This window comes from Coenobita brevimanus, chromosome 62 (assembly GCF_032717465.1).
Source record: "Coenobita brevimanus isolate Jiangsu-jjx chromosome 62, ASM3271746v2, whole genome shotgun sequence".
NCBI classification, from domain to species: Eukaryota; Metazoa; Arthropoda; class Malacostraca; order Decapoda; family Coenobitidae; genus Coenobita; species Coenobita brevimanus.
Window position 1 is genome coordinate 33,719,708 of NC_137015.1, and position 12,682 is coordinate 33,732,389.

The window sequence follows — 12,682 nt, forward strand, 5'->3', positions numbered from 1 at the left end:
TGGTAGTGATGATGATAGGGAGGTGATCAGAACCTAGGGTTTTGACCACTCTCCATGATGTAGTAGGGACGAGGTTTGGGGAGCAGAAGGTGATGTCTGGAGATGAGGGGAGGAAGAGGGCTTGGTGTGGGATATGGGTATGTTGGTCTAGACTGTTTAGTATGAAGAGGTGATCTGTCTGGGATTGTAGTACCAGCTCTGTCTGTGTCAGGGTTGTTGACATGCCAGGCCGATGACTTGGCATTGAAATCACCACCCAGGATGATGTTGGGTATGTTAGTGATGTGGTGTATCTGTGGAGAGTAATTGTGTGGTACTGTGGGGGACGATTGGGGGGGAATGTATGTTTTAGCGATTGTTATGTGTGATTTGTTACCAGTGCGTATTTTAATTGATTGTATTTCTGTTGTGGTGTCGTGGGAGGAGAAGTGACTTTGTGTGTGCACTGGTATCTGCAGAGTTGATGGATTTGTGTACCAGGGTGATGAGTCCACCGCCACCGCCATCGGCCTGGTATTGTCGAATGGTGAAGTTATGAAATGTCTGTGTTTTCTGTGCTCTGTGTAGTTTTGTTTCTTGTAAGATGGCAATGTGTATGTTCTTTTGTTTGTTGAATTGTGTGAGTTCATGTATTTTGGTGTTTATGCCATCTATGTTTAGCTGAAAGATGTTTATGTTGTGTGTGTGGTGTGTGTTGGCTGCTGCAGCACGAGGGGGAGGTGGTGTGGATGGAGGGGAAGGGTTAGGAGGTGGTTGTGATGGAGGTAAGGATTGAGGTGGATTAGGATGGGTTGGAATGGGAGGAGCTCGGGAACAGGATGGTGCTGGAAGGGTCGGTGGGTTTGGCTGTGGAGGTGTGAAGGATGTAGGAGTAGGATTGGAAGGGGGGTTGATGGGTAGGGGAAAGGAGCATAAGGAGAAGGTCCAGGTGTTTGTGTAATGTTTTCTGGATGCAAGTGTTGTGCAGGTGTAATGGGTGCAGTTCTTGCAGGAATTGCACTTAACTGAACCCTTTGTCTGTCGGCTCGACGTGATAGGTTTTGAGCATGTTGGACATATGTATTTGTTGGCGGGTCTTGGATTGCTCTCAATGTTCCCGGCTAGAAGAAGTCATCGAGAAATGACATCTGGGGAGTCATTTCTCAGTGAAGAAAAAACGGTGTTGTTGTGTGTGTTGTGTTGGGAGGTGTGGTACCGGTACTTGCCCGGGCAACTGAAGCCACTCCCAGGTACTCAAGCCCCGTGAGGGGCCGGGGGGGTTTGCGGAGGTTTGGCCCTCATGCTGTCCTCCTCTTCTCTTCAACAGCCTTTGGGGGGTAGACCCACGATGAAGACGCCACCGCTCCAGGTCCAGCACGTATGGTTTGGTTATATGGTTACCACCCAGCGTTGTAAATGGTTTCTTGGCTTACAGGAAACCATTTGGCTTGTCACTCAATGTAAAGGAAAGAAAAGCAATAAGAAGTGACAGGAAAGATGGGAGAAATAGGAAGAGAGGAGGGCAGGCACAGAAAAAAAATGATAAGGGCTAAAGAAGAAGTAGGCAGCACTACATCAAGGGAGTGGATGATGGTCGCCACCACCTACCACTAAAATGCTTCAAGATTTGTTTAAAAATGCAAAGGAGAGGGAGCATACCGTGTTGTTGTAGCTGTTGCCACCCTAGGGTCATCTTCTTGTAATCCTAACAGACCGCAGGAAATTGGTGGCTTCGACTGGTTGCTACCAAAGAGCATTTGTTGAAGTTATGTTGCAGAATTACTTATGTTGTAAAGCCGCGTACAGTCACGCGAACATAACATTGTAATGTAACAAGATTGTGTTGCACGACGAAGATACGCTTATTAAGGTACGGAAATGTTGCGTGCATAACCGAACCTCGTCACATCATGACCTTTCATACATCCCACAATTAGTTAACGTTTTACAGTTAAATATTCCTTAAGAAAAAAAATTAATAGGGGCACGGTGGCTCAGTGGTAGAGCATCAAGCTCGTAATTGGGGGACTGTGAGTTTGAGCCTTGCCTGGGACTGCCAGTGCGGGAGTGGTAGCGCGCTCCTGTAACCTAGCTGGGCTATATGATCCAATACAGGGTCTAGCTCGGGGGAATTCCATTTCTCCCATTTTCTCCCACCTCGTTCAGCTGGAGTCAGTCCGTGTTTGGAGGTTGTAATGACAATGGCCAGTTTATCAGTCTCTGCTGCTGTGTATATTTACTGTACATACATTATCATACATTGAAGAAGAGAAAGGAAAGAAGATGGTGGCAGTCACGGTTATACTCTAGAAGAGTGGAATACAGTGGTCATGAATATGCAGTACTGTATTGATTATAAATATATTTATAAAATTTATCAGACATCATCTTTAGTTTTTGTTAAATCAGGCTACAGGGATTAAAAAAAAAAAAAAAAAAAAGATAACATTTTCATTTTACAGTAACTATAAGTACTCCTGAAGGCTGAAATTTTCAATATTTGATCAAAGTATACATTTACTATTAATTATATTACAGATTAACCATGTGTACTCACCTTTGCCAGTTCCAATTCTCTTCTTGGCCTTCTCCCTTCTCATGGCCACAAACAAAGAAGTCATCTTTTTCTTGCATTCTTCTGCTGTTTTCCCCATTATCATGGCTATGTCTATCCACGCATCATTGCGAAGTATTATGTTAAAATGGCATGGGTGTTTTGGGTCCCACAGTAAGTTTTCTTCTGGTAATAACTTATCAGCATTAATGCATTCTCATCACTCCACTTAGCCATGCTGGCACACACACAGTTCACACATGGTAGATACTGAGCTGTTAGCTGCTTGAGATGCTCGGTGTAGCCATTGGATACGCATCGAACACATGTACCGTCCACACACTGTGTAACCTCGTCCTGTAGCATCCTTTGATGTGACACACAAAATCCGACAACTGGCGGGACGGGAGCGAACCCTGGTGTGTATCATCTATGTTCGCTTGGATGTTACGGAATGTTGTTGCGAGATCCTGTCCACACTGGCGTTTTTGTTGCATGACGGAGTTACAATACGATGTTCGTTCACGTGTATGTATGCGGCTTAATAGTTTGATGCATGTGGTGTGTGTTGTGTGGGGAGCTGCACTGCATTGTGGACAAAGTGGAATGATTGTGAACTTTATTTTTTGTTGGTATTATAGTGGGGAATGGTGATGGCTACATCATAGTCTGGCTAAGTGTACTTGTGTCTCTCTGGCTATGGTAGGTAATTTTATTGCTGGAGTGAGTCACCTTCCTATGATGGCATCAATGAGCCTGGATGGAGAACCTTACCTGGAAGAGGAAACATCCCAACACGAACAAGGAATCCAGCTGGTTCTGCAGATGTCCCTCATCTCTCCCCATCCTCCCTTAAAGGGAGGATGTTGTGCTTGCATCAAGCTCTGCTTACAGAGAGCATATTTGAATACTGTACTGGAATACTTTTGATAATGATTGTACATTGTAGGTGCCTGATAGTCAGGTGGTGTGTGGGTGCATTGATAGAAATCCCTAGCAGCCTGCAGGCACCCGTTTCATGCAGTCCCACTAGGGGCATAGGCTGGTTGCCTGCCAGTACCCCTAAATGTTGTGGACCATAGTTAGTACCTAGCACTCGGCCATTGTATCTTATGTGGGGTGGTATGGAGGTGAATGTTTATATATATTTTTTTAAATGTAATAGTTTACAGCATATACATAAAATTCATTTTTGGGTTTGGCCAAGAACTTTTTAGTGTCCCTAGTACAGTACAGTGTTTCAGATTGTTTTAACTCTGTTTCGGAATGTGAAGCACAGGTAGTAACAGTACTATTTGTCAAGCACAGATAGTAACAATACTATTTGCCAAGCACAAATAGTAACAGTACTACTGAATGTTCAGTATTGTAATGAGTGTTATGGTGATTTTTGGTACAGGTGGTGCTGGGTATAGAGACAAGTTGTGATGACACTGGAGCAGCAGTGGTGAGCTGTGATGGGGAGGTGCTTGGGGAAGCTCTGACCACACAGCAAGACCTTCATATTAGGTTAGTAAGTCTGAAGATTAGAATGCCCCAGTTGGACTGATGGCCATCCATAGGTTCAGTCTCAAGAGGTGACTGGAAGTTTTTTATTCATGTAATGACACCATTTCTTATTCATGTAGTAACACCAGTAGAAATAAGCTGGTCACTTGCTTTCATTGCCAAACCTCAAGTCCCCACATCTTGAAAGGGATAAAATAGGATTGGTTAATACTCTTACTTTCAAACCCTCCACTACAACTACTCTCTTCTTAGCTCAGGGGTTCCCAAACAAGGGAGAATTCCCCTTTGGTAGGAAATTTTAATATTCCAGGGGGAGAATAAACAGAGAAGGACAAAATGGCCAAAGTTCTGTATCCCTTTTTGGTGTTTTTTGTTATAGATTTGAAACATTTTATGGTCAAGTGCTTTTTGGCCTTTACATTGTGCATTTAAAGAGTAAGATCAGAATTTTGGCCCTCAAATAATTATCATCATCATCATTATCCAGACCTCCTTTCCCACCCTAATGCAGGGTGAGAAGGAACAACGTCCAGACTGCCCAAGTTTGTCCAGTCCAATGGGCCACGCTTCCATACACACATCATTCATGCCTCCGGAATCATGGCTATGTCTGATACACCAAAAACATTCACCACATTCTGTAGCTTCATGTAAACGTATCTGATAGGGTCAGTCCGGATGCTGTCACATTAAAAAGGGGTGCCAAAGCCCTGATCATGCACTTCTTTTCACAACATTAATTCTCCAGCCAGCTCGATCTTGTCAGTCCCATAGCCCCACCAACTTCCATACCTCTCTATGTCACACACGTTCATCCACCATATCCCTCCACCTTCCCCTTGGCCCGCCTCACCTCCTCCCTCCTTGAAATTTGCTCAGATATACCTTTTTCACCACTCTATTGTTATCCATTCTCTCCACTTGACCATACCATCTTAATACACTCTCTTTGATTCTAGTGACCACAGACTTCCCCACTCTGCGTCTTTCATGAGTCACATTATTTCGTATCTCATCCACTCTCTGTACTCCACATACATTCCTCAGCAGTCCCATCTCCACTGCTCTCACTCCTGACTTTACATTTTTATGCCACACCATAGTCTCACATCCATATGTCAAATCGTTACTGACACTCCATGTAAGCCTTGTGCGGCTGCAACACTCAAGCCTCTATTTCTTATCAAGGCCTTCATGACACCAGCTACTTTCCTTCCTTGTTTCAATCTATTTTCCACTTCTTTTACACATTTTGTCTTTTCTGTCACTGTACCCCAGTATTTGAACTCGCTTACCAATTCCAGTCTCTCTCCATTCACTGTAACATCACACTGGAAGTCACCTTCTCCCTCATTAACTATCACTTTAATCTTTTCAACATATACTCTCAAGGCACGACACTCACGGGCATCAGCAAAACTCTGCACTAGTCGTCTAAGTTCTTGTCCGGTATTTGCAAGTAGTACTGCATTGTCAGCATGCAACAGATTTGAGATATTGTCCGTCACCATTCTTTACCAATGCCATCCCTGTCTCCAATACATGCATTTTTACTTTCCTCAACACCCCATCCATATATATATTGAACAACCATGGACATCACAAAACCTTGTTCCATGCCCACATTGATCATGAACCAATCACTCAGATACCCATTTACCCTTACACATGCCTCACTACCATCATAATAATTCTTGACGGCGCCTAGCTGCGTACCATCTACACCATACATGCACAAAACCATCTGCAGCCCTTCCCTGTCTGCTTTCTCAGATGCTTTTTCCAGATCAATGAATGCCATAAACACCTATAGTCCTTCTCACAAACCTTCTCCACTATCTGACTTACTGCAAATATTTGATCCACACATCCTCTGCCACTCCTAAAGCTACCCAGTTGATCACTCACTCAGACTTCTGATGTCTCCCATACTTCCTTTATAATAATTCTTCCATATACTGTACTTTCCCAACCACACTCAATAAATTTATGCCATGATAATTCTTGCACTCACTTTGCTCACCTTTATTTTTGTACAGGGTTACAATCACAGCCCTTTTCGACTCTGCTGGCACAGTTTCATTCATCCATGCCTTCTTACATATTTCCAACAAACACTTTGTTCCACTCTCTCCACTTCAATTAACCATCTCTGCATACACCTCGTCAACTCCAGCTGCTTTCCCATTTTTCAGCTGCTTCACAGCCTTCTTCACCTGTGCCAGTGTCATGTTTCCTGGCACTGCATTCCTTCTCAGCACACCCCTAAAACTAATCATGTTTACAGTGGCTGTACTCTCTCAATTCCCATTCATCAGGCTTTCAAAATATTCTTTCTGTCTGGTCCTTACTTCATTCCCATGGGTTAATGATCCAGCACAAAATATCTGAAATATGTCGAAATTTTGTAAACATTTCCACAATCCTACTAGATTTCTTACCATTAGACATTAAAAATACCATACTTCTAAATGTAGGTAGATAATAGTATCCATAGTTGTTACTGTGTTGTTGTTGCACAACCATGGTCCTTCTGATTGAGCAGACCCATTGACCTCAGGTAAACAACTGCCCCTGTGGAGCTGTCCCACAGGTTCCCTACACTGTTGATGTTGTGTCTGTAGTGTGGCATGTGTTGTACAGTGCATCATTATGTGTTTTACGTAATGTCGGCCTATCCTTCAGGATGGGCATGTGTTGTCTGTGATTCCACCCAGCTTAATTCTAAGCTAGTTGCTGAGAAGGGTTGGGTGGTGTCCTGCTGTATGCCTAGCTAGGTGAACTCAGTTATCTCTGTTTAGAGACACCTCTAATGGATGGAGTTGGGGAGGAGGGGAGGGAGTGCTTTTATTATGGTGTTATGATCAAGTTGTTGTATTGCCATGCATGTGAAGTGATTATAAGTACTTCTTCATTGCTAATGTTGGAATATATGGAGGTTAGATATTGTTGTAGAGGGTTTGATAATGGTTGTGTGGTGATTGTTTTTATGTGACTGTGTGTTGTGTGCATCTGTCATGCCATGATAGAACTTGTATTACAAACACAAGGTCTCTCCTGCTGACATCCACCCATTGAAGTTGTCCTAAAATAGTTATGATCTAGTTCGTCTACATTGGTTTAGATCAGGACATTACCCATCCCTCCTCAATTATCAGCTTAGATTTGGGTTGGATGGAATCATAGATGAGATGTGCCCTGCCTGTAGAATAGGCCCACACAACATAACACACATAATGGAGCACTGCACAGAACATGCCACACTAAGACTGACACAACATCTGCACTGTAAGGAACTCATGGGACAACCTTGTACAGGTAGTTGGTTACCTGTGTGGTTGACGGGTCAGCCTGATAATCCTGATTAGACAGATAAGGGTTAAGTAGGAACAGCAGTGAGTGTGATTTTTTTTTTTTTTTTTTTTTTTTTAATTATTATTACACTTACTACTGGATGATTCTGATGAGCCAGCAATTTTTTTTTTTTTTTTTTTTTTTTTTTTAGTAACTACAGTACTGGATTATTCTAAGCCAAATATACTGGGAGAAAATTTCACCATCATTCATGTGCATCAACTCCAGACTTAGGCCCTATCATTCACTTGCCTCTTTACTTTAATGCATCATAACATATAGTCACAGCGTACGACTCTGAGGCTGTCATTATCATGCCCTGGCATCCTACCTGTCAACAGTGCATCCGGTTTCATATCATATTAACTCTATCAGGTTTCTGGGCCGGGCAGATTATGTCTGTGCCAGAGTCAGCCACTCACACCGACCCACATTTTCGCACCCCTATCTTTTACTTTTATCACTCTGTGTAAATACGCTTTTTATGATAGAATGTTGGTTTTGGTGTCATTTTAAAGCAGAATAGTTGTACTTTATCGCAGTATGTTAAAAAAGGAGAACAAAGAAAATAAAATCTCAAAATGATGAGTTGAAGTTAGACGAAAAGCAAAAATTTTATACCTTGCCGTAGAAAAATATTCGGCAAAAAATAATGAATAAAGATACCTGTATGTAAATTTGGTTTAAACCATGCAAAAATACAGTAAATTACCTTTATAATGATACAATATAGATTATGGTAATTTTTGCATTTCACTGTGCAGTAAAGCGAAAGGAAAGAGATGCACAATTTTGTTTTAGTCTCGGCCGCATATTCACTTCCTGATGTTTTTCTTTGATCGGTCAGTTTTCATATCCTACACTCTTTACATAACCCTCGGTATGCTTTGCGCTCAGCCTCGCCGAGTGCAGTGGACGGCTGCCACTAATGAGTAGTTGGTAGCGTGTGACAGTAGCATCGGAGAATGTGGAGACATGCCCAGAGGGGGCCTTCAACCTCTTAGGTTAGGACAACAAGATATTAAATACCTCTTTCTCCTCCAGACTCCCTCCCAGACTTCCAAAAATCCACACTAAGGTTACAAAACACAGAGACATTTTTACTTTAATTTTTAACAACTTTGTACAGAGTATTTACACTACTTTAGAAACATGTTACACAGCTATAACACTAACTTAATATCCCGAGTCTCAGCTCGACACAAGGGAAGTCTCAGTCGCTTATTTACAGCTTGCCAGCAACTAAGTACTGTACTTAACTTGATAGTTATGTAAGACTTAAGTTTACTTATCCAGTTTACTAGACAACCATCTGTGAGTGATAATTGTTCACCTGAATGTTACAAGTCTTACTTTGAGTTAATTCTATCACTTAACTAATACTTGCCACAACCTGGAACAGACGCGTCAAATAATATAGCTGGATTTTTCTGAGTAGTGACTGCTGGTACTTTACTTTACTTTAATGGCACTTATTCATCTTGCATAACTCTCCCGCAGGACTATTCTTCAAATAATTCTACTCACCAGTACCATGAAGCCCATGGTCGTGGCTGTGTTCTCCCTGTCTGTCCCAGCTGGACACGAGACAATTTCACTCCAACTGCCAAACTCTCTCTAGCCCCATCTCTCTCATGAGTGTGCTTTTATACACTTCCATACAGATATTGAGTCATCAATACACCATGCAGTATTCTATCCTAGAATACACCCTCTGCTCTCATTCATTGGCATACCATTAAGGTGTAGATTTCACAGATAGCAGCCATCACTGAGGCCTTGTAGTGCACTCCTAGTACATTAACTTCTGCACCCCGGCCCCTCAAGAGCTTGTTTATTAACCTGTTAACTTCTCTATACAGCCTGGGCTGTTCCGAGTGTGACTGCTCAATACAGCCCTGGCTGCGCAGGTGAATTTCAAATATATTGCCATGGTGACCAAGGCCGACCCATGCAAGCATGTTTGAGCCTTCAAAACCGAAACCGAAAAAAAACAAAAACCATACATCCCAATAGGGAATCAGACACTTCAATGTTCATCCATGGCTTTACCAAGGTAAATATTGAGCTAATTTTTCGTTACTATATACTTTGGCATATGTTCTCTCAATTCCTAAGACAAACTTTGGCCTTTGGGAAATTTCATTTTTACCTCTATGTCTGCGCACCATGGACATCTCCAAAAAAACGCCATGCGCAGTTTACAGGTTAATCTACGTTCTGGGTGTTTTTTGCCCCTCACATAGTCACGCTCCTTCCCCCATCACTCCCTTACTCACTTTGTTTATTCCTGTGTTTCATCTTGCCTTTCCTCTGCAATTCTCTCCAGCCCTCACTGTCTCCTAGCTCCCTGTGTTCTTTCCCACTCCTGCTGTGCACATGCCAAAACCTCGGCACCATGCTTACGTCAGAGTGTTTTAAACACTGCCTTCAGGAACTTTTGACGCTGGCGATCCATTGTCCTATCGTCCCCTGCTCCATATTTGCCCGCCCCTCATCTGTCTTCTTCTTCACTCCGCCTTCCTCCTCTCCCCCTCTACTCCCACTCGACCCAGGCCTTGGTCTGAAGGGGCCGTGTGAGTAAGAGGTGGAGATGACGTCAGGAGCAGCGGTATTCAGGCATGCGGCAAGTACTTGATTGTTGCAAGCCCGACACAATGTAAATACACTTTTTATGATAGGATGCTGATTGTGTTGTTATTTTGAAGCTGAGTAGTTGTACTTTATCGTAATATGTTCATAAAAGGAAAACAAAGAAAATAAAAAGTCAAAGTGATGAGTTGAAGTTTGGCAAAAAAACAAAAATTTTATATCTTTCTGTAGAAAAATATTCACCAAGAATAAAGTTATAAAGAAACAAAGCCATGAGCCAGACCAGCTGTGCAGTACCTCCACACATAGAGCAACCATTCCGTGACGTCATGCTCGAGCCTCTTTGTTATGATGCGTAAATGCGATTTATGGTGAATATTTTACAAAAGTTTCTTAAAATGACGATTAAAGGTGTCATCCGAATCTCTGAGGTTGGATTTGAAATGACAATCGAAATAGTCATTTGAATTTCAAAGGGTTAAACACTAATCATATAATTATACACGAATATACAATACAGCGATCCCTCAGTTATCTGGACATGTTCAGTATCCAGACGCTGGATCCTGGCTTTATTAAACCATTATCCGAATTTACAAGCTATTACCTGGACGTAAAAGCATCCAAGAACTTCGGCTGGCCAGCCAACATGTCCAAACATTTGGTGTCATGGCCGCTGGGCTCAAGCCGTCAACGGGAAGTAGTCTGTAACCCACAATCAGAGCTAAAATGTCCATCTGCCCTTGTGGATGGTCAAAATCATGTGCTCATCCTGTCAGTCCTAACAAACCTCCAGCACCTGAGTAATATGACTGTAAACCACAAGCGGTCTCAAAACGTCCGTATGCATTCCCCACCAAATGTCTAATATCACGCGGCCATGAGAGATAACTCATTTCCAACCGCCACCTCCACCAAACACAGACCACAAGCCGTGAGTACGTGTTGGACGACAGTGGCCGTCTGCTTCTCTATCGAAGGTCGAAAGTCCCCCAGTCACGGTGAGTTGAGTTTCTGCATGGTCTCTTGGCATCTAACAGACCACGAGCCACTAGTAAATTTACAGCAGAATTGCCTGTCTGCCTGTTGACAGAATGGGGAGAATCCTGCCCACAGCCTCACATCTCCCCCCTCCTCCCGTCCCTCCTCCATACGCTTCTGGCTTCCCCCTCTTTCTCTCAGTCCTTACCCTCGTCTCTGGTGATAACACTGACTCACGAGTTTTCAAATTTTTTTCTGATTTATTCGACTACTATTGGCCGTATCGAAATTCAGCAGTAACCCACGAGAAAGCTCGTGAAAGTCTGCATCTAGACATATGCTTAACTCCTGGAAGATGCTGGCAGAATTTTGAACTAGGACGGTGGGAAGTTATATGAAGGTAAGTTTTACTCTTGAACACTTTATTTTTGCTTGAATTTCTTTGCTCTTTCTTGTCAGTTTTGTGTGTGTTTATTAGCTTATCTTACAGTATAAACACCAGTGAAGATGATGGTATACCATTCATACCAATACAGTATAGCCAATTTTGGTTGGCATATTTGGCCGTGGAATTTTTTTTGAGCCCCGGGAGCAATCACTTGTCACAAACAACAGATTTTCAAACTGTCATTTTTTTTTTTTTTTAATGCATTGTTTTCATGATGTTTAGCATTAATATGGATAATCCTATGTGTGTTTTGATGTCTCAGTATGACAGAATGACCAAAAAACTGCCAAAATTAGGAGGGGTTTGGTTTTCAGTGTGTGTGTTTTTTTTTTCATGGTTTTCCTGGTGTTTAGCATTACTTTGGATATTCCTATGTTTGTTTTGATGTCTAAATATAACGGATTGACCTGAACACAGTGCCAAAATTAGGAGGGGTACTGTACAAAGAGTCGTATATAAGTCGGGTGTTTTTTGGTTTTCATGTTTTTTTTTTCATGGTTTTCCAGGTGTTTAGCATTGCTTTGGATATTCCTATTAGCATTACTGTACTTTGGATATTTCAATGTATGTTTTGATGTCTAAATATGGCAGATCGACCTGAAAACTGTGCCAAAATTAGGAGGGGTACTGTTCTGTACATACAGTGGTGTATATTTAGTTTTATGTTGTTGTTGTTTTAATTTTTTTTTTTGCATGGTTTTCTTGGTGTTGAAAATTATTCTGGATAATCCTAGGTAGGTTTTGATATCAAAATGTGTCAGAATGACCAGAAAACACTGCCAGAATAAGGAGGGGTACGGTACATACAGGAGTGTTTAGGTAGGATGTTTTTCAATATTCACTTTTTTCTGCATGGTTTTCTTGGTGTTTAGCATTACTTTGGATGTTCCTGTGTGTGTTTTGATGTCTAAATATGCCTGAATGACCGGAACACACTGCCAAATTAAGCATAAGTACTGTACTATACAAACAGTTTGGGTATAGGTTGGAGGTGGGTATAGGTAGGGTCTGGGTATGGTAGGGGAATAGTGTTCATTATCCAGATGTTGCCACTACCCAGACATGCCTTTGGCTTTGTTATGTCCGGATAAATAAGGGATTACCAGTACTCTACACAAATATTATACACGAACATGTTATGCACGAATTACATGCATATCGTATTATACACAAAATCGGAAACACAGTTGGTGAGTAGGATGCCAGGGTACAATAATGACAACCTCAGAGTTGTGTGCCTTGATAATAGTGAGTCATCTGTGGGC

The 12,682-nt window shown here is 42.1% G+C and overlaps 1 protein-coding gene across 1 annotated transcript in view; it reads left to right on the plus strand.

The window, feature by feature from the left end:
* Tcs4 (Threonyl-carbamoyl synthesis 4) overlaps positions 1 to 12,682 on the plus strand; it is a gene marked incomplete at its 5' end in the record, with an annotated part of 147,224 nt that overhangs the window by 7,624 nt on the left and 126,918 nt on the right. The window contains one exon of the mRNA XM_080275634.1: positions 3,933 to 4,042. Coding sequence (XP_080131760.1) covers positions 3,933 to 4,042 — 110 coding nt within the window. The remainder of the gene's footprint in view (positions 1 to 3,932; positions 4,043 to 12,682) is intronic.